Source organism: Halichoerus grypus, chromosome 3, assembly GCF_964656455.1.
Source record: "Halichoerus grypus chromosome 3, mHalGry1.hap1.1, whole genome shotgun sequence".
NCBI classification, from domain to species: domain Eukaryota; kingdom Metazoa; phylum Chordata; class Mammalia; order Carnivora; family Phocidae; genus Halichoerus; species Halichoerus grypus.
This window is the reverse complement of record NC_135714.1, coordinates 170,180,328-170,202,175: the sequence shown is the minus strand read 5'-3', so window position 1 is coordinate 170,202,175 and position 21,848 is coordinate 170,180,328. Positions and strand designations below refer to the sequence as shown.

General features: G+C 39.0%; 1 protein-coding gene across 2 annotated transcripts in view; it reads right to left on the bottom strand.

Moving 5' to 3' along the window:
• Nucleotides 1-1,536: 1,536 nt before the first annotated feature.
• KAT6A (lysine acetyltransferase 6A) overlaps nucleotides 1,537-21,848 on the bottom strand; it is a 113,327-nt gene continuing 93,015 nt past the window's right edge. For both annotated transcript variants that reach the window (XM_078069577.1, XM_078069578.1), the window contains exons 10-17: nucleotides 17,910-18,051; nucleotides 16,270-16,431; nucleotides 15,098-15,191; nucleotides 12,919-13,150; nucleotides 11,979-12,186; nucleotides 10,189-10,791; nucleotides 7,218-7,530; nucleotides 1,537-5,039 (exon numbers count right to left, since the gene is read on the bottom strand). In XM_078069577.1, coding sequence (XP_077925703.1) covers nucleotides 2,308-5,039; nucleotides 7,218-7,530; nucleotides 10,189-10,791; nucleotides 11,979-12,186; nucleotides 12,919-13,150; nucleotides 15,098-15,191; nucleotides 16,270-16,431; nucleotides 17,910-18,051 — 4,486 coding nt within the window. In that variant the 3' untranslated portion in view covers nucleotides 1,537-2,307. The remainder of the gene's footprint in view (nucleotides 5,040-7,217; nucleotides 7,531-10,188; nucleotides 10,792-11,978; nucleotides 12,187-12,918; nucleotides 13,151-15,097; nucleotides 15,192-16,269; nucleotides 16,432-17,909; nucleotides 18,052-21,848) is intronic.

Below are 21,848 nucleotides of genomic sequence, written 5' to 3'. Positions count from 1 at the left end.
ATCAAAGTCACTAACAGTGAGTTTTTAAATTTCTTTTTTAGAAGATTACCCAAGTTATCTTGCTAAAAATACATTTTTTTTTAAACAGAAGTGAAAAAATGACAGGTACCAATATTACTGTGTTGGATAATTTCTTTTATAATATAGAAAAGAACATTTTCTCTACAATAGTTCTACAGTCACAAAAAGGCTTGTGGAAAAAGGGAGCTGCCCGATTGAATTTTTTTTTTTTTAAAGAAACAAATGAAACCAAACACAACCGCAAACCAACAGAAACTGAATTCACGGCCCTCATTTCAACAGCTTCTCCTTCTGCCTTGACCCACCCTCCACCCAAGATACCTCCCTCCCGACCCACCCCATCCCCACCCCAACCAGGAAGCAATGACATAGCTGAAGATGTAGGGAGAGGGCAGCACAGTGCACTTTCTACATAGATGATTGGGAACTGGAAGAGTATATACAGAGAAACTGGGTCCTACACAGCCTTGCACATGCTCAGAATTGATAGCGGTTAAGATGTGGAATTCTGCCGTTTTCTACCTAACACATTTAATTGAGAAAGTCAATTAAAGTGTATAAAAAAAACAACAAACCTGTGCATTTGAAAAAATTTAATGCCTAATTAGTACTTCAAAAATTTATCTATATAAAATGTACAAATAAAGGAGAGAATTTAATGCTTACAGGTATTTCTTTAAGCAGTTCTTCCCCCTTTTGGATATTTGACTGCACATACCAAGTGGTATAATAGTTTCCATCTTCTAATGATGGAACATATATATAGATATATATATAGATATATATATATTTTTTACCTATCCCTGGAGCAAGTAATAGGAAGAGAATGGGCGAACTGGCTGCACGAGAGAAAAGACAATGGGAGTTGGGAGCAACATAGGAACCTGCTAAAACCCTGCTGTCCAGATTTGCCCTACTATGCTGGTGGTTGGTTTATCCCTCTTCTCTTTTAACCACTCACAGGAGAGGGGCTGGTGCACTCTGATTCACAGGGAATGAACTCAGGATCTCAAGACAAATGAAAACTAGAGGTATGTATCATTTAAGTAGCTATAAAACTCAGACCATGATCTCCCTTACGTCATCTCTTCCAACATAAAATAAACAGTGTCAAATGTTTGTCAGGTATTTTTCAAATCACTGAAATGTACAGTCATCCATCAACACTTTATGTAAGAATGTAAGAGGCTAATCATTGGGGACTGCTGTTTGAGTTTAGTCAGAGTCAAAGGCTCGAGAATCAAGACCCTTAGCATCTCAAAGTACATACTAAAAACAAGAGGCTGTGTGGAGTATGTGCGTTATGGCTGATTCACCAGGTGGTAAAAAACAAGAGGTAAAACTCCTCTTTTCTGATTGTTAATTGACCATCTCTATTCCTCCAAGGCTGGATTAGGATTGCAAACAGCTTTCCTCTGAGATTCTGCTGTTAATTGAGACTTACAGTATTTTTGTGTCTCTGAGTGCTGAGTGGGAATAGTAAACAAAAAACAAAACAAAAAAAACAAACAGAAAAAAAGAAAAAAATTATATTACACTTGATTTAAAGAAAAACAAACATTTCAATGAAGTCCATCTTAAAGAAACATTCTTGGGGAAAGGTTTCAAGAGGTGTGTGTGTGTGTGTGTGTGTGTGTGTGTGTGTGTGTGTGTAGGGAGTGGAGGGGATTTTAAAAGGAGAAGCATTTTCCTGCCTCACTTTATTAATAATAATAATAATAATATTAACAATAATAATAAGTTTAAGGAGCTTGGGTTGTTCTCCATGTCCCCGTCCGAGTCTCCCGTAAGTGCCTCCTGCTGGAATGAAGTAGGAAATGAAAGGTTGGGTTTGGAGGAAAGGGTCTGGTTAACCCCAGAGATGTATATATAACATTTAAAAATGACAACACTGGGAGCTGCAAACAGTGAGGGGAAACATACATCTTAAAATAAAATAAAGATAGTTCACTTTTACACAAATTCTGTCCATGTGGTGTGTAAAGAAAGTAAGGCTCTTTTTAATTATGAAAAGGTTTTTGTGCATGTTTCCCCTATCCCCAAATCCATTTTTAGATGAGTTCTATTGTAAAATGTTCAAGATTGTGAAGAAAACCAAAACCCAGAACAAAATGAACCCAAAAAAAGAGACCAGGTTTTCTAAAAAATAAAATAAAACCAAAGAAAAATTCCTCTAAATCTACAGCAATATTTTAACTGGAAAAAGGTCCATTTTTCTCTGGTTTGTCAGTATAAAAGGTTCCTTTATTTATATATATTTAAGTTTTAATTGCAAGTTCATCTTGCTCATCTTCTCATGTAAGGTCCATTGAGTGACTGCTTGGGCACGCCAGCAGCATTCATGTAGCTGTGATGGGTGGGGCCAGTGTACATCATGTTTCCATGAGGGTTTGGCTGCATAGGCTGCTGGGTATAGGCCTGGCTCCCCATCATCCCCATCTGCATCTGCATAGGATACTGTGCTGTCTGGTTCATGTAGGCAGGGTTACTATGGTAACTGCTGTTCATCATGGGCTGGGTCATTCGATAGCTGTTCATGGCGTTCAAGGTGTTCATATTCATGGAATTGACATTATAGGCGGGGGTCGGCATCAAGTTGACCCCCATGTTCATGCCACGCTGCACAGCCAATGCGCGAGGGCCGGCCTGCATGGCAACCGCTGGTGGGCTGCGGCCGTACAGCTGCTGCTGGTGGGCAGCCGCGGAGGGCAGCGGCGCCGACTTGGAGCGGATGGAAATGTGCCCCTTGACCGGCATCTGCCCTTGCAACCTCTGCGTGTGAGGGATGCCAATGTTGGCGGCAGACATGTTGCACTGCAGCAGAGGGGACGTGAGGTTCATGGTGGTGGATGCCAGGTTCGGCGGCGGCGTCATGGTGGCTTGTGCTTGAGGGGTCCCAGCTAATGGATGAGACGGAGCTAGCTGAGCCAGTCCTGTGTTAGACAAAGAAACACTGGTTGCATAGGAAGTCACAGCAGGAGAATGGCTATAAGGCATGGCATGAGGGTCCATAATGGTGTTAGTCAGCTGCTGCAACTTGGCTAAGCTGAAGGTGGCCGACGGCTGCGAGTAGCTGCCGGCACCGAAGTCCCCTGGAATCCTCTCATAAATACTTATGTTCCCGGTGCCGCCCGATTCCGGGATCTCCATGATCATGGGCGCTGGAGTGAAACTGTTGTTCATGCTGCACTGCGACAGCGGGGGCTGCTGCTGCGGCGGCGGCGGCGGCGGGGGCGGGGGCGGGGGCTGCTGGGGCTGCGGCGGCGGCGGCGCGGGCGGCGGCGGCTGCGGCGGCGGCGGCTGCGGCTGCTGGGGCGGCGGTGGCGGCTGCGGGGCCGCTTGCGGCGGCGGCGGCGGCTGCGGCTGCGGGGGCGGCGGCTGCGGGGGTGGCGGCGGCGGCTGCTGAGGGGGCGGCGGCGGCGGCTGCTGCTGGTTACTCGGAGGCCTCTCCACCACACAACTCTGAGGTGACTTGATGCTGCAGTTGGCCGCGGCGGGCTGCACGCCGTTCTGCGGCAGCATGCTGCAGCTGTTGCCCATGCCGGCCATTTGCTGAGTGACAACACAGCTGTTCTGGGTGAGGCTGCTGGAGGATGACAGGCCGCCGTAGGAGCAGCTGCTCTGCGAAGAGCTGTTCCCACAGATGCTGCCGCCCATGGTAGAATCGTAACTGCTGGGGTTCTCGTAGTTCTCTGTGGTGCTCTCGATGCTGCCCAGGTCACTGAAGCCACTGTCCACCACCTGCTGAGAGTGGTCTGATACGGAAGGCACATCCATCATGGGGCTGGTCTCCATGTTCTGCATAGAGGGTGCGGACAGGGATCCTTGCTCCGGGCTGATCTGGGTGTAACCACTTTCGAGGGCAGGCACGGTGGGACTACTGACTGAACGGACCGACTGGCTGGGATGAGACTGAACAGAAGATATTGGACTATTATGTTCCGAAGCATGGCAGTCTTCAACCATTGACATCTGAGGGTCTTCATCAGCCTGGGTGTAACTCTGCAGGGTCTGACACGCTGCCAGAGTTTCTTCACAGTCCTGGTAGGCTCCCTCGTGCTCGTTACTTTCCTCTTGAGTCAAAGACTGCACTGCTTGCACGGTTTCCAGATCCAGTTCACTATGAGGAATCTCTTCTTCCTCTTTCAGCTCAATTAATTCTTCCTTAGAGTTTGAATCTTCTTCATGATCATCCTCAGACCCCGGCATATGCTCTGATACCATGGACGTTTCATGGGAAGTCTGTTCCTCTTCAGAATCTGGTTCCATTTCCTCTTTATCCTTTATATTCTCCCTACTGCTCTGCATATTAGTATCTAAAAAAGACTCCTGACCACCGGGCTCCTCCTTGACATCTTCTCCAACGAGCTGCTCCTCTAGCTCTTTTTTCTTGGTAGATTCCAGATGACCATCATCTTCATCATCTGCATCATGGTCTTCATTCTGGTTTGTCTCTATAGCCACTTCATCCTCTTCCTCTTGCTCCTGTTCTTCTAGTTCTTGTTGCTCCTCTTCTGATTGCCTCTGCTCTTCTAAGACACGGGGCTTCTCCTCCTCCTCTTCTATCTCGGGTTCTTTCGTTTCTGTCTCGGGACTGTTGCTATCCACTGGAGATGCTGCTCTAACTTCACTGCTGGTTGTGTCTTCTTCTTCTCCCTCTTCAACCTCTTCTGCTTCCACGTGCATCTCCTCCTCTTCCTTCCTTTCTTCAGTTAAAGGCAAGTCTTCTTTTGGTTCAACAGTTTCTTCGTTCTCCTGAAGTTTGGCTTTACGTCCCGCTTTAGGAATGGGGACAATGGGCTCAACAATGCATTCTTGAGTAGAAACGGGTATGATTTCCCGATTCAACTTAAATCCTGGTTTGCGACCAGGTCTTTTCTTCCAGTGGATTGGTTTGCGGCTTTTGCCTTTGGGCCATCCCTTCTTCTTTTTCATAGGTGTGGATGTATCTGGCTCAAGTTGAGAATCCTTCACATCACATTTTCTCAAGAGAGATACTGGCTTGAGGACAGGAGTGTCTATACAGGAGGGATAAAAACAAAACAAAACAACACATTAAAAAAAAGTTACAAGATTTTCTACTTGTACCAGTGCCTTTTTCTGAGACCACATGTGCAACAGAAATAGTTTTATTAATCATCACAAACTCCAGATTACCTTCACTTTCAAGTTAAGAATCTAAAGGAGAGACCTAATAATGACCTCTTCTAAAGTCACGCAGTGAGCTGGCAGAACAAGGAAAGAATCCTGGTCAATACTCTGCTGCCCCCCACTACTTAAAACCAGTTCAGGTTTATCATCACCAACTGCACGGCTTTAGGAAGTTAGTCTACAGGTCCGTTTTCTCCTCTAGAAAATGGAGCTAAGCCGCGTAAAGATGCAAATGCTCAGCAGTGATTACAACTACTTCAGACAAGCGGTCTTTACTGTGTAAGTCACAAATCAGCTCATTTCTTCTTTTTTCTTTTTCCTGTTTGCAATTTATATTCTCTCTCTGGTTTTCTTGGTTTCCATAAAATCATTACTTCAGGTAATATCATGAGTTAATTACCCCAGGCCATGACTGAGCAATCTTACATGAATAACTGCTCAATCGATGTTGTATTTGTATGGGAACAGCCGCAAGGCCTTTAGTCCTAGACAAATACTGACCTGAAGAAAAAGTGAAAGCACCAATGACAATGATTTATTAGAAATAAATTTGACATTAGCATTATTTTCTCCCCATTACTTTTTTCTATTTTTAAAGATTGTAGTAAACTATGCATAGCAGAAAATGTACCATTTCAACCATGTTTAGGTGTCCAGTGTGGTGCAGCATTAAGTACATTCATATCTCCCATTAATTTTTCTTTCATTAATCCCATTAGTTTTTAAAGGGAAGAACACCAAGGCAAGAACAGGATTTTGAGGGGGAAGCTACAAAGGCACAACTGGCAATAATACCGTGAAAATAAAGAAAGGAAATGGCCACATCACAGAAAATCTGTCCTAGTCAACAAGAATTTAAACAAGGGATATTATTTTAGTCTACAATGATCCAAGAGAGAATTTTACTGAAGGGCCAAATTTACACAATAAATCTCTGGTTTCCTAGTTATATACCTCAAAGCATAACACAACAAAACTGCAGAAAATCATTCACAGCAAAGCACTCAGTCATCTTGTCACTATATTAAAAGTATTTCTTATATAAAAATATGAGAATGGAGAAAATGCAAGTTTCTACTAGATATGAAATTGAGCAAATTTATTTTTTAAAGAATAAAAGCTCAATTAATAAATAAATGCTATAATTCCACCAAGAGTGGACAACTGGATTCCCCCAAATTCACCCAGCAAAGTAAAAAAAAAGCTGACTTTGACCACCACCACCCTCCCCCCCTTTTAGGCAAACACTGCAGACGCAGGCAGCATAATGCCCTGGCAGAAACTTTAGGGTAGGATGTAAATGACCTGGTCTGTGACCCAGCTCATATATGAGCCCCAGTTTCTTTACTTCTAAACAGCAAGGCTATTTTAAAAGTAAATCACTGGATTTTACACTATGCCATAAAATTTAACCTACCCTGAGGCATTGTTACCATTTTTATTAGAAATTCACTACTCACAGAGAAAGGCACATTAGAGATATGATTCAGAAGGATTCCTGAACAGATGTGAAGCAAGTCCAATTTACATGAATCTGATCTTATTTAAGAACCATCTTCCTAGCATGTATCCATTTAGCAATATTTACCGAGTGCCTATTTTAAGCACTCAGCATACAACAATTAGCAAAACAGGTAGGTCCACAGAGTGTACTTTCTAGTAAAGGGTTATTACTTCAATGTCTTCCTGATGCTAAGTCCAATCCACCCATTAACTAAAGATTCAGATAATGGCTGAGAAAGGATTAGGCAAAAAAGAACAATATCCTAATAGCAAGATATTTTCTGCAGAGGCAAAAATAGGTCCCCTGAAGGGGAAACTAGGAAAAAAAAAACTTTTTAAAAGGACAGAGAGCTCAATGAGAAAATAGGGATGAATATACTCGACGCAAATTTTGAGAGGTTACCAAGTTGGTCGTCCTTTACTGGCTTAGTGGGGAGTGTCGCTTTTTCAGCCTTTTGATGGAAGGGTTTGCAGCTATCACTTGCAGCCTGTTTCTTTAAAAACAAGAAAACTACCATAAGCAACAGTTCTCTAAAACATACCATCGGCATCATCTGACTCTTCATCGTCCTCTTCATCTTTAGATTTCCTCTTAGAAGAGGATCGACACCTGAGCACATCCTGTGAGGAGAGGCGATGGAAGTACCCTCTAGAGAAGAGTTCACTTTCATCCTCTTCCTCTTCCTCTTCATCAATCTCAAACGTGGGTTCTAATCTTGGCATTGGCCTCTCGGAGTCAGAGTCTTCAAAAGGTTCATCTAACACCTCTGTAGTCTCAGAAATAGTTTCTGTGACCACACTGCTATTGTGGTGTTTGCGCTTTCGAACTCTCCTCCTTCGGTGAAGAATTGGTTTCTATTTAAAAGAGGAAGGAAGTATTTTATTTACAGTAATGAATGCTATCACTTCTATTAATAACATAATGAACAGTGTCTGAACCTAATAGAATTAGCACATATAAAATGGGTACACTGTTTGCCAAGAGACATTTTGAGTATTATTTCAAAATACTACAGTAAGATACTACACATAAAGTTATCACAGAAAGATGTTGGATGATTGAATACAACTTTATAAAAGGCATGCCCAAAGAGCAGATATTATAATTCCCTTATTAATACTTCAGTTACATTTAACACTCTAGGGAAATGCCTATTTCAATACTGAAATGACAGAGAAGCTACTCCTTTAACATCTCTTTACCTGAAGAGAAAAAAAAAATAAAACACTTTGTTTGTCTCATAGCTCATAATAGAGACAACAAAATGATAAAGCGATGCACCAGAAATGATCTAATCCAATGCCCTCTATGGCGAGAAAGGTTACAGGGCTTGCTTAAGGTCACATACCCAGTCAGCACAGAAACGGTTGTAAAATATAGTCTCTTGACTACCAGTCAAGAGAATTTAAGAACTTCAAGTATTTTGTGCATGATCTCACTGCCTGTTATAATATTCTCTTGTTTACACAGGGAAATAGCATAATTTTATCTTATAAATAGGCAATATAAGCCTGGAATGGCAAAGATACATTCTTCATGATTGCATAATGAATGGCAGAGTTAGCTAGTGTTGAGTTTTTCTCCACTTCAAATTTAAATTTACTAGTCCTTTTAGTTGAGAGTACAATTTTCAAACCAGGTTCAACACATTTGGCTCTGCTCTTTGGAAAAATGGCGGACTCTAGGATTGGGACATGAAATATACAAGATGAACCTAGAATATCCTGTAGTACTAGAAAGTAAGGAAGTGCTCAAAACAAAACAAAAAACCTTACACTGATGACAGTACGTATTACGTTAAAGGGACGTGGGAGCAAAACTTAAAAACTCCTAATGGCCAAAGCTGGAACATTTGAGCAACAAATTAAATCAAGTGGTACTGCTGGGTTGTAACTCAAAGTGTAAAGTAAATATCCGAGTCTACGCCAGTATTAATAAATGCTTGAATAAGTAAACTACGCCGGTATTAGTAAATGCTTGAATACGAAAACAGATGGGTGGGAATGAATAAAACTCCAAGCAGAATTCCAAATAATTAACACAGATATTCTGCTCCTAAGGAACAGAGTATAACTCTCCATATCACTGCTGGCAGTAACTACCTTCCAAAGAGTACAGCATGGGGAAGGGGAAAAAAGGAGTGACTAATTTACAGTGGAGAAATCTGACAAACACAACCTCAAACCGGGTGATCTAGGGTGATATCAATAGTGAAAAGTCATACTGACAGTAATACTCTTGTGTTTGGTGTGTATGTGTGTGTACATACATATTTATCAGGTACCTTTTATATGATAAGAATGACACTTTACCTCTGTGGTCTTCTTCCCAAAAACATATTACCCCATTCTAGTATCATGAGGGACGTTCTAAAATACCTAGCCAGTACTCGTCAAACTGTCAAGGTCATCAAAAACAAGGAGTCTGAGAAACTGTCACAATCAAGAGGGGCCAAAGAGGCATGACTACTAAGTGTAATGTGGTGTGCTGGATGAGGTCCTGGAACAGAAAAAGGACATACAGGAAAACTGAGGAGATCTAAATAAAGTATGGAGTCTAGTTAATAAAATACTAGTTCACTATTTGTGACAAATGTACTATACCAACATAAGAGGTTAACAATAGGGGAAACTGCCTATAAGGAATACAGGAACTCTCTGTACTTTCTCTGCAATAATTGCATAAATCTAAAACTGTTCTAAAATTAAAAACTTATGTTTTTATATATTGCCCTGCCCCCCCCCATAAGGTTCTGCTAAGGAAAGGAACAATTTCACTGCTTTGGATGAAAGCTGTCACCCCACTACTACAGGGTGGCTCATCCAGGGGGCTGAGCTCAGTCTGGCTGGCTTGCGGCAATGCTTAAAGTTCACTGCACAGCCTGGGACAGTTCTGGTATACGGTTTGCCAGAATTCATTATCAGCATCACAACACATTTATAAACTGGCTGTCATTCAAACTTTGCAAGATGACGAGACAAAGTTGAGAAAATACTTTTAAAACCAGGTTAAGTCAAACCACTGAAAGAAAGAAGGGAGAGATGGAGATGGGAGAAGAGAGCACAGGGAAAAAGGCCCACCCCCACCTAAGACGAACGGCCTCTCTGAGCACCCCAACATAGGGCACCGCTGTCCATCAAGCCGTCCGATACTTTTCTCCTTTTCTAACATAAACATTTCTAATCTATACATACTTTTAAAATACTTGACAAATCCCTAAAAGTCATGATTACACCATCAAACCAGCAAGCTGAAAAACAGTTTGTCAGTCCTTAAATAAGCTTATGACATCTATGTTCATTCCCACGAACCACAGAAGCCATATCCACATTTCAAATGTTCACTGGGAAGATCATAAGCTACAATACACTGAGGCATAAAGTCTAAAAAAATAACACACTAACAATTTCTATATTTACTTTTTCAGAACTCTAGGACAGATGTATATAATAAGCTGCAATTCGGAAAAGAACAGACAAGTCAAAAGAAACAAGTCAAAAGAAAAGCCTTACTTTTCTCTTCAATGTGGGCTTTGTAAGAACTGGTGGGGAGCTGGACCGAGGACTTTCTGGCTCTTCTTCCTCCTCACTACTCTCACTGAAGCCTCTGAGGAGAGCCCTGTCACCATCACTATAGCGACGGGGCAGTCTATCAGTGCCTTCTGGTAATCTACACTTCAGTGCCTCGGGGCTCTTCTTTAGCTGTCCTCGCCAGAGCTCAACCCCCTCACTTAGTCTTCTTTTGGGGATGTCTGGCTTCCCATCCTGGCTTGGCTGCTCCTGAGAAGCTGCCAACTGCTCCTCACTTTCAGTATATTGTTCTTGGGAGGTTTCTGATTTTTCCTCACATTCTCCATATTGTTCCTGAGGAGCTGAAGTCTCTTCCAAGAGCAGTTTAGAATCTTTATCACCAAAACGTTCCTGGGTTTTTCTGTTCTTCCTCCCCCAGCGGCCTCTCCGGGATGGCTGGTTATTTGCAGGAAGACTATCACGGGAAAGGACTTGTTTGTGCAGACGCGTAGAACTGGCTGGTGCCGTAACTTCTGGTTTCTTTTCACTTTCTACTGAGGAGTAAGAATCTTGTTCTTTGTTCTCCCGAGATGCAGACTTTCCCACCTGATTTTGGAAAATAAAACCATGCTGATTAATTTTTCAGTCTTATTTTTATACCTCCTATCTGACCTCTTAAATAGAGATAAGAAAACAGAGCTTTAAAAAGAAAAGTATTATTTAATAGCTATGAGGAATATTTCTCATGTGTTAGGCACTGCTTTAAATGCTTAATAAGATTCATTTAATCCTTACAACAATTGTATGAAGTGTTATTATTATATCCTCATTTTACAAACGAGGTAACTGAGGCACAAAAAATACAAGTAACTCGCCCTAGGACATGCAAGAGCAAATGTGGAAGCTGGGATCTAAACCCAGGCAGTCTGACCCAAGAGCTAGTGCTCTTAGCCACTATGCAATCCCACCTTCAATAAACAAAGTGAACAGCATTGTTCTTATAAATGTTAAATGATATAATTTACCAAATTTCTCAGCAATAAAATTTATAAACAGAGAGGAGATGGGCTCTGGAGCATGGGCAAGAAAAAGGGGGTGTTTGAAAAAAATGAAAGAAAATGTCTGTAATTATTTTGATTTATTTTTATTCTGAATATTTAATTTCATTTTGAAAATTAAATTACATTAAATGGGCGTGAAACTGCTTACGTTTATCAAAGGAGGACATAGATTTTTAAAGGATGAAAGCACAGCTTAAAAAAAAAGAACAGAGAAAGATACGCATCACATGAAGAAAAATACTGAACACTATACAATGTTGTACAGTCCCTCATTAACCCTTTAATGGCTTAAAGACATTCGTGTACCCACTGAATTATTTAGTGCTCTATTAGAAAACATACACATGTTCACATTATTTCCTTAATGTTTTATTTTAAGGAAAAGGGATCTTCATTTCATTTTTAACAATGGTCAGAATTAAATTAAATTCAGATTCCTCAATTACTACCACACAGCTTAAACTTTAGCTGTTTATCAGGACCCTGGTAAGGAATTCTTAGTTCTAAGTAACACACTGTAACAAATCTGAAGGTCTCCTAATGATCCAAGGCTTAAAAATATACAAATAAGTAAACAAAACCCAGTCTTCCTAAAATTTCTATCACTGAAATCAACTCTGAAATGCTAATGTGAACTGTGTGGGCTTAAGATATCGTAACACGTATCACAATACTCATGAACCAAAAACAGAGCCTTCCGTCATCAAAAATAGAGACTAGTCATGCCCTTACACTCGTCTCTAATTCTCTTTCCTGGCACTGCGGCTCTTCGTTTTCGCCTTCCTCAGCCTCCTCTTCTTCCTCCTCTGAGACAACAGAATTGGAGACTATGACAGGAGTCCAGCGCAAACATTCTGGATCTACATCTACAGGTCGCAAATTCAGTTGAAGCTTTGCCATGTGATCCTGGATAAGTTTTTCCCGGCGGATTATCACAAATCTGGAACCAGAGCAAAGTTTATAGCAATCAACGATGTACAAGGAGTACCTAACAATGAATATGGAGCTACAACCCCCAGAAAACCATGGAGGTGATGACAAATGCTTCAAAAACTGCCCACTCGGGAGCATGAAATACAGAAATAACAACAGCCACCATATGAGATAGCTAAGAAATACGAAGTTGGACAGCTACTTCACACTCAATGAGAACAATGGATGAAGTGATTTTAACCATTCACTGTCCCACAGTTCCCACCTCTGGCATTGCTGCTACTCTCCTGTACCCTATCTCCTATCCTCCATCTTTCTAGCCCAATGCCTCCTTCCTTTCTCTGTGATCTCTTCCCAACCCCTCTAGATAAGGGTGAGCTGACCTTCCTTTGACCTACATTTTACTTTGTACCACTTAATATGGAAATAAATCATGGGAATATTTTATTAGACATTATTTCTAGAGTTGTTACCCCTTGTATTAAAGGTGCTGCCAACATTAGAAAAGAAAAGCTTCAATAGCTTAGGTCCGAAAGTTAGAAGGAAGACCAGAAAATACAGTTTAAAAAAAAAAATGCAGTCAATGGTATCAAATATCACAGAAACGAAAATGGTGTCTCAGGATCACCAATGTACTACTTGTATTAGTTTATGCCCTTTCACTGATAATCTGGCTGCCTCATCCAAACACTTCCACCTAATTGTCTTTGGAAAGTATACGAAGGGATGTGATACTCACTGGTCACTACGGAAGTCCAGCATTCGTAGGTGGTGGAGTGTGGAAGTAATGTCTTGAGGGCAGATTCCAGTCAACTTGCTTAACTTCTTAATGCTGATTTGCTTGTCATTTTGGTGATAAAGGCACTCCAATATTACACTTTTCCAGTAAGCCATGTAGGAAAGACGACCTAGATCGGATAATGGTTTCTCTGGAGACCCTGCTTGGCCTTCACGCTTTGATAACAAATAACCTGAAGAAACCCCCGAATCACAAATATGTCAGAGAGCCTAAAATAGGCTAATTCACCAAAATAACAATTCCCTCTTCCACAACCAATCTAAGTAGTATAGGCAATAATAATGTCAAGGGTAAATTCCTTCAAGAAAAAGAACAAAACTGAAAAATTACTTCAACACAGATTTGCACAAGATTATGTAATTTGTATACATTGAACCTTAGGTTAGTATTACTTTGTCTATACTTACTATAAATCACACTGTTAAAATAAATCAGAGGACTTCATATTAATAGGATGCATTAATAAGATTAAGGCAATAATGCTTTTTATTTTATGGGGGAAAACCTCCCTTGCATTTTTATTTGGACCACCAGATAGCAACAGCTATATCTGAATTGTTAAACAATACAAAAGAATGCCTTCATTTTTACGTAATCCTATCTGTTAAGATCGTGGTTCTTCTGTGAGTGAATCAGATGACAATTTCTCACTTCAGCCAAAGCTCTCCTCACAATAACCTCTTACCCTTAAACTCTTAGTGAGCAAGGATGTCAGCGTGAGGGTGTCCCTGTGAGTGTATGGTGGTATCTGTTCTCCTGTCTAGAGCAGGACTCTCAAGAACAGAAAAAGAAAGGCATAAATTGGGGCGCCTGGGTGGCTCAGTCGTTAAGTGTCTGCCTTCGACTCAGGTCATGATCCCAGAGTCCTGGGATCGAGCCCCACATCGGGCTCCCTGCTCCGCGGGGAGGCCTGCTTCTCCCTCTCCCACTCCCCTCGCTTGTGTTCCCTCTCTCTCGCTGTCTCTCTCTCTGTCAAATAAATAAATAAAATATTTGAAAAAAAAAAAAAAAAAAGAAAGGCATAAATTCTGAGAGCATCAACAATGGAGATGGCAGAAGAAATGCAGTTTTTTGTCATCAAAGGAAACTACTAAAAAGCAGTCTGTGAATGGTAATGTGGGAAAATAGATTACATTAGGAAAAGCAAATGAAAACAAATACTGTAATCATAGATTGCTGTTTGTGTATCTCAAAAGTATAACTAATTAGTATAATAAAATATTTTCCCCTAACTTTGCTACTTAATGGCATAACACATCCAAACATGAGTCCTACTTCAAAACAATATATTGATATTAAAGGAAATAATCTGAGTTGTACTCTCTACTACCAATCTAAGAAGGCCAAGAAAACGTACAAAATAATCAATGGCACATATTTCCAATAAAATATGGTCAGGAGTACAGTCTAAGGCCAACTAGAATAAGCTGAACTGGTCCATCTGAGAATTAACTTCTTAACACTGGTGATATAATCATCTGATATTTAGAAGAACTGCCTGTATCAAAATATTCCCTCCAAAATCACTTTGTTATAATCAATATAAAATTTACTATAAGCATATATTTACTTTCTAAGCAAGACTATCAACACGTAAAACAAAATTCAAATTCTACAATGACTTTTTAGAGCTGTTTGGCTTTCAATGTTTAAGTCAGATTAAATTATTTCCTATGCCATTTATTTTTAAGATTTTTTTTAAGGTGCACTGCATATTTTAACCACTAGGTAGAGCCCGTAGCTAAAAAATGATGTACGCATTTTCTCTGATAATTAGGTAACAAATAAGGTGAGTGCTGTACTTTACTGTACTAACTTACACAATGTATTGAGTATTGCTGTGAGTTAGAATTATCATGAAACTAAGTTCCACCTGTAAATTAAGAGTTGAAAATTCAAAGTATTTGCAACAGATCATAAAAAGTTGGTGTTTGGTATAAGCTAAATTTAAAAATATTTCATGTCCAATCAAAAGAAAATAATTCATGACTTTAGGTTTTAAAGTCCCATACTGTGACGAAAGATACTAGCAACCAATAAATCATCTGCAAATCTCTAAAAATATATATATACAGGAGGTCCACAAGAAGAGATAATGAAAAATTATTATAATCCTTACTGAAATCGATGAGAAACCTGCCATAGCCCTTACGCTGGTATTGGGGAAGAATCATTATACAGGAAACGTTGTACTTCTGTTGGCAGTGCTTTTCCTGGTAAAGAAAGTTTTAAAACAACATGCGAGTAAGACTGAATAGTAATGCTAATTATTAAGAAACAAAGACTAACAGTCAAAACCACAGCCCTGGTCCTTTGAGAATAGCATGCACATCAAGAAAAAAAATACCCCACTGGGAGGAGACAGGACAATGTTAAGTCATTGCCATTACCCACAAAGCAACCATCCCAGGAGAATAAAAATGTAAAATAAAATTATGCCATCTAATACCATCTGCAACTCAAAGACAGTAGGCCATTGCCTAAGATGAGCAGAGGAATCTGAGTCCCAATCAAACTGCAAAGCTATAAATGATGAGTCAGTGTGGCACTCCAGAAATGGGAAAACTCATCTACCACTTCAAAGACTCTCTTATTTCCTGGTCTGCTGCTACACAGGGCAGTCCCATCTCCCCATCGGTTGTATCTAACTTCACAAAAAACAATCTCAAAATGTTGGGTGCAGACCCTTTTAAAAATCAGGCAATATATACAAAATTATACTTAACTTCTGAAATAGACAACTAACAGAAAGCTGGTACTCCCACTTAACTATTTCATACACTCAGATTTTATCATAGGATAGCTTAAATAAAAGTACATCTTTTATGTTGTTTGACTACAAAAAACACCTTTTGTTCTCCCCAAGAGAATGGAAGATTATAGGAAGGAGAGAAAATACCCGTGAATAAAAATGGCTTCTTATTCTTATTTCTATTCTTCAAATTTAAACTAGGACAAGAAGATTTAAAATGAGAAAAAGCTCACAGAGGTATTGACTGTGTTTATTTCACAAGTTCTATGTATTATTACCATGGGACTAGAAGTCATTTAAAAACTTTTCCTCTTGAGTATAAACGGCAGCTCATGTTCCTAGGAGAGTACAGTCTGTTGAATGTTACTAAGCACCTTCGAGCACTTGGTACATTTCTGAATGTTCCTTCATTTTCCTTTCCAAAAAGCTAGATGGTACCCAGAAGGTGCTGCATTGTGTAGTGTCTCCTAGTGACAACTGACAAAGATTGTTTCAGATTCCCATGTGAATTCAAACAAATTTTTAGCTGATATACTTACTTTAGAAAAGTAGCCAACAAGGTGGCAGCCCTTGACATCATTCTGTGTTAGTACATAAAAAAGAAATGGCTCCACGTCGTAATAGAGTGTTTTGTGGTCAAGAAACAACTTTGCCAAGAGACACAGGTTCTGACAATAAATGGTACTCACATTCCCATCAACCTAGAGGAAAATAATAGAACAAAATGATGAGGAAAGTGGTTCTTTAGTTCTAGAATAATAATACACATCACTTACAGATACCTGTGAGTATCCATAGTCCAGCCTAAGAGAAGCTGTCAGTGATCAGAACCTGGAAGCTATCCTTTCAACAGCAGAATTAGGGTACCTGCTGTTTTAAGACAACTAAACATATAAAATACTCTACTTCAACAGAGTACGATTAGCTAGACAAGGAAATGATGACCCTTTTAAAAATTGCATTTTCTGCTTTTATAACAAGACTGGCTGCAGTAATACCTCAGATGGCAAGCTGACCTGATTCATTTTTTAAAGTAATTCAACAAAAGATCTAAAAGCAACCTCTTCTAAAATACATTTAAGTAAAACAAGGTGTAACTAAAGTCTCTATGCCAGCAGCCAGAAGCAATGTAGTCTGACTGCCATGATCAGATTTACCCCAAACAAAGCTATTTTCAGGAGTATGAACTATGCCAGAGGCACCAAGCAGGTTCCCTAGGTAGGAACCTGGCAAATGAGGTATTTCTTGGAACCGGGTTGGCCAAGATCAGGAGCACTGCAGTGTATTTCTCCTGACACACACCTGTGTTGTTGGAGTCGCCAGAGCTTGCTCTTTTATGCAAATGCCAATGGATGCCCACATTAAACCCTATGACATTGCTATTTCAGGACTGAAACCTCCTCAACAATTTCAGTAACTTAATAGTACTTCTTTTAAAATACAGAGCAACATATGCTTAAGGTGAGAAGCAGTCTGCTCTTGGGTATTCTGAAACAGTATTGTAAACCACACCCTTCCTCCTCCCCCCAAAGTGAAGAGCTCCACTAGTGCTCCCCTAAAATGAAGGTGTAGGGAAAATCAAGAAAGTTAGAGACTGAGCAGATCCCGACAATCTGAAATTCTATCATCACAGTCAGTAACAGAGATGGATACATGGCAGGTACTCAAATTAACACCTGGCGATGACACCACAGAACTGAGGCTCAAGAAACCCATGACTGACAACAGAATCACAGACATAGCCTAAGTCATATCATCATGATGAAGTGAAAAAAAAATATTTTTGTATCTTTACAAAGTAAGATTTACTACAGCTATTAAATATACCTCTACAGAATATTCCTTTAAGTAGAGCAAGAGAAATTTTTTCATTTAAATACCATTTCATAGATTCTAAGACGCAATTTTATCACATCTAAACATAAACAATCAGTTGGCATTTTATAATCAAATGGAATCCTGAGTTATAGAATAATTTATTCTGAGATCAAGCTGGTGTGACCCTGGTACCATTTGGGTTGGCCTAATTCTGCTTCTCATAACAGCTGAATTATCGGACTCAATCGTTGAGTACAACAGTAAAATAACATTTCAAAAAAATCCAAGTACAATTAGACACAGTATAGGTAGCACTACATTCGAAATGATAGGAAGACAACTATAAAAACATCTACTTTACCTCAAAGACAGAAATATTATTTTTTCTGTAAATCTCATTGGCAGGAGGATGGAACCAACCACATTTCTTCATGTGCTGCTGGAGAATAGTTCTACTTTTCATATATTTTAGACAGAATTCACAAAGATACAATTTAGGCAGCCTGTAAATAATAATTAAACAAAAAAAGACAGGGCTTTTTATAAGACTGTAAACTTTCACAACTATCCTTTTTTGACTCTCATTACTACTCAAGTAAAAAGGTGGAGAATGTATTGTCATCCCCATTAATCAAATGAAAGAGAGAAAACAAACTGAAGATAAAACTAATTTGGTTAACAGCATCCAACTAATTAACAAGGAGGGCAAGGGTGAGAAGTAAAGATATCCAATTCAGTGATCTTCCTATTAGACTAACACTTCCCAGGCTTTTTTAAAATTTACCCACTTGGCAGATAATGAAAATCTCATATTCTCCCCTCCTTGATAATCTCTACTAAGTAGAAAATAAAACCTACCTTCAGAACACCCAATAAGTGAAGAAGATTTTTGTCAAGGTATATATGCTGTCTTCCTTTATTTGATCATTTATCCATTTTTTTCAGAACAACATGGGTTTGGACATCCACTCATATGTGGATTTTTCTTGGTAAATACAGCACAGTAATATAAATGTAACTTCTTTATGATTTTCTTACTTTATCTTCTCTCTAGCTTACTTTATTGTAAGAATATAATATATAGTACATGTAACACAAAATATGTTGACTGTTTATGCTATTGGTAAGGCTTTTGGTCAATAGTAGACTATTAGTTAAGTTTTGGGGGAGTCAAAAGTTATACATGGATTTCTGACTGTGTGGGGAGTTGGTGTCCCTAACTGCAGTGTAGTTCAAGGGTCAACGGTACTACTGTGTGTCAGACCTTGTGCTAGGTGCACTAGGTATAGAGTGCTGAATAAAATGGATATAAAGTGGGTATTATAAAAGCAGACTTTATACATCTTTTTAAGTATAAAACTATAATAATACATCTTTTCAAGTTAGGGCATCCACTATACTACCTCCTTCCTTCGACCCCTGAAATTCTGGCTTTCCCTCTGGTTAAATATCCCATTAAATTCTGCAACTTAAAAGTCTATTATTCAACAAGTGAAATAAAAGTTCAAATTATTCTTTCAGATGTTCTGTTATGAATTTATATTTATACAATAGTCAAGCTATTTTAGCAGTAATTTAATAGGACTTCTTTACAATGTCTCGTTTATGAGGAGCTAGGCAAGAGTGACTGGATCAGTTCATAAAGTAATGGAAATAATATAACCTAAATTAAAAGTCAGTGGCTTTTATACCTATTTTAGTGTAATCCACAAGACCATGTGGCTCTTCTATTATAAAATACACAACTCATTTATCCTCAGCACAGACTTCCCTGCATCCTGAACTGTGTCTAGAACTGGACATGCCTTGGTAATCTGAGATCTGATACTATCATTAAAAGCTACATATACAAAAATACTAGATATGATGACAAAAACCATAATCCAAACAAATTACTGCATTTTCTCTCAAATAAAGAAGTATTGAAGCTGAAGGAAATTTTAATAAACCTCATTAGTTTAGTTGCTATCAGTGTGGATAGCTATACTTTAAAAAGATTACACTGGAATTAAAGAAAAAAGTAGATTAACACACAAAAATGTCTAATTTGTTAAAGTGTGAAGACTACACTATTTTTTCAAGTACTACTTTGGAGGCCACTTTTAAAACATAATTATATTTTATCTGAAAACATTTAACATTCAACTGAGGCCTTTGCCAAGGTGTATTCATGGAGCTCTAGTCCTGTATGCAATAAGTGTTTCATGCTCAAATAAGGGTGGAAAAAGGCATGTATGTGACTTTTTTCCTTCTCCCTTGGAGATTTACAATGTATATTCATTCTTCCTACACAACCTCACAGCTTACTTTTAAAACTGTCATTCACAGCACACTAAAAGCTTCCAGGGAACTGCTGAGGTATAATATTTCTAAGTGTCTACAATATCTAATACTGGTTTCCAAAATCTCTCATATTAGACAAACCAATACAACCTGAAATTATGGCATTAGTACAAAAGTCATTTCAAAACAAAGTACTGAGTAAAACAAATAATAACTGGCATTACAAATCGAAGTCAAGAAACAGGAGCCAAGAGCACTGAAAAGAAAGATTTCCTAGGTGACCCTTACTTCCTTTGCATGCTGCCTCAAATTCTACTACTCAGAGAAGGAATGGCAGTAAGATAGATAGTTTTACCACCAGAATTAAAAAATCTCAAAACGAAATGGCCCCAATTATAAACTTCATTATCTAATGTGGGCACTAGATATACTTAAGAGTCTCAGAGCCGACCCACAACTGCCAGACTATTTTCCTGAATATGTGGATTTTGAATAATTTCTTCTTCTGAAAAGAAAGGTAGAAGGAAGTTCTCCCTGGGTAATTAATGGCATCCTCCTTCTTCCAACTACCTTACCTTTATTTACCGCTGCTAAATTCTCAATGAGCAATTTTACCTTGTTGCAACATAAAGATATAGAAGAATCTGTGAATACGGTTTCGTTTTGAGAGCTAAATATTACAACTAAATATTCCCTACAATGTGAATCTGAGCAACATAAACAAAATCCTGGGAAAAAAGGAAGGGAGGGAAGAGTGACAGACCACTGAACTTTCCAGATTATGCTAAAGATAAATGCCAACGTTAAAAGCATCCAATTCAACTTTTAGGTCCTGGTACAGAGACATGAAAATAAAGTACAACTTATTTTGTAAGGTCTAAGAAAGAAGGTCTAATTTTTAAAGCTCTCGCAGTAAGCAAGTTGTTCAAGGAAATCTAAGAAGGAATGAAATCTATAAAAAAATTACTGCCAAGTCTTATCTGGTAAATTGTAAGTTCATGCTATTTCCCTGAATAGCAGGATGTGTGATAGTTTCTTGATTAAAAAAAAAAACAAACTTCAGCAAATCTTAGTATCTGAAAAATAACAAAGTAAAAGCAAGCATCATAATCTACTTGATTCCAAACTCAGTTCTTGCTGAAAACATTTTAAAATAAAGCCTCTTACTTTATTATAACCAAGCCCACTGGGATGACACTGTTAGTCTAAAGGGAATCATCTGATAAAACTCCTAGAAAAACAAAATGTTTTAGTACAGTACATATGGCTGAAGTTCTTTCACTGAAAAAACACATCATATAGAAAGAACATCAGATTACATGCAATGAAGTATAGTTATAGAGAGTATGAATATTCTTAGCCCTAAAGAATACTGCTGGGTGCTGCTTTTTGTCATTGTCTTTCTGACAGAGCACCTAGGCCTTGACTATCAAATAGGTGTATGGTCGCTCTGATCAATTGCATCATGAGGTGTAGCTTCTATACCTGAAATTGATTCTAGAGTCAGCCACTCTGCTGATACCCTAGCATGTGAAGGCAGGACTGGGCCAAAACTGTACGCACTTTAGAAGCATTGCTTCCCTTACTTCTAGGATGATGCAAATATTCTTCCCAGGAACTCCTATGACGTATCTTCTTGGCTTCTGAACATTGCCCAAGATAGTAGCAATTTGTGTAGTCTTTATAATATGTCTACTTGTAGTAAAATTTTAATACAACAAAAGAAACTCTATCAAATATTACTTAAATCAAAGATCACGGTAAAAGCCATGTGAGATCAATGTAGATACAGATGCTATATGGAGTAGTGCAAGCTTGATGGTTAAAGGTTATGGCTATGTGGTAAGAGAAAAGTGAAACTAAATCCTGGTCCTGCCACTTATAAACTGTATGGTCTTGAATATGTTTGCAGGGCCCTGGTCTGGAAAATGAAAATAGTAATATCTACCTCTCACAGAATTATTCCATAGATGTTTAGTCCAGTACCAAGCTCAATGATGGTAACTAAAGCTACTAT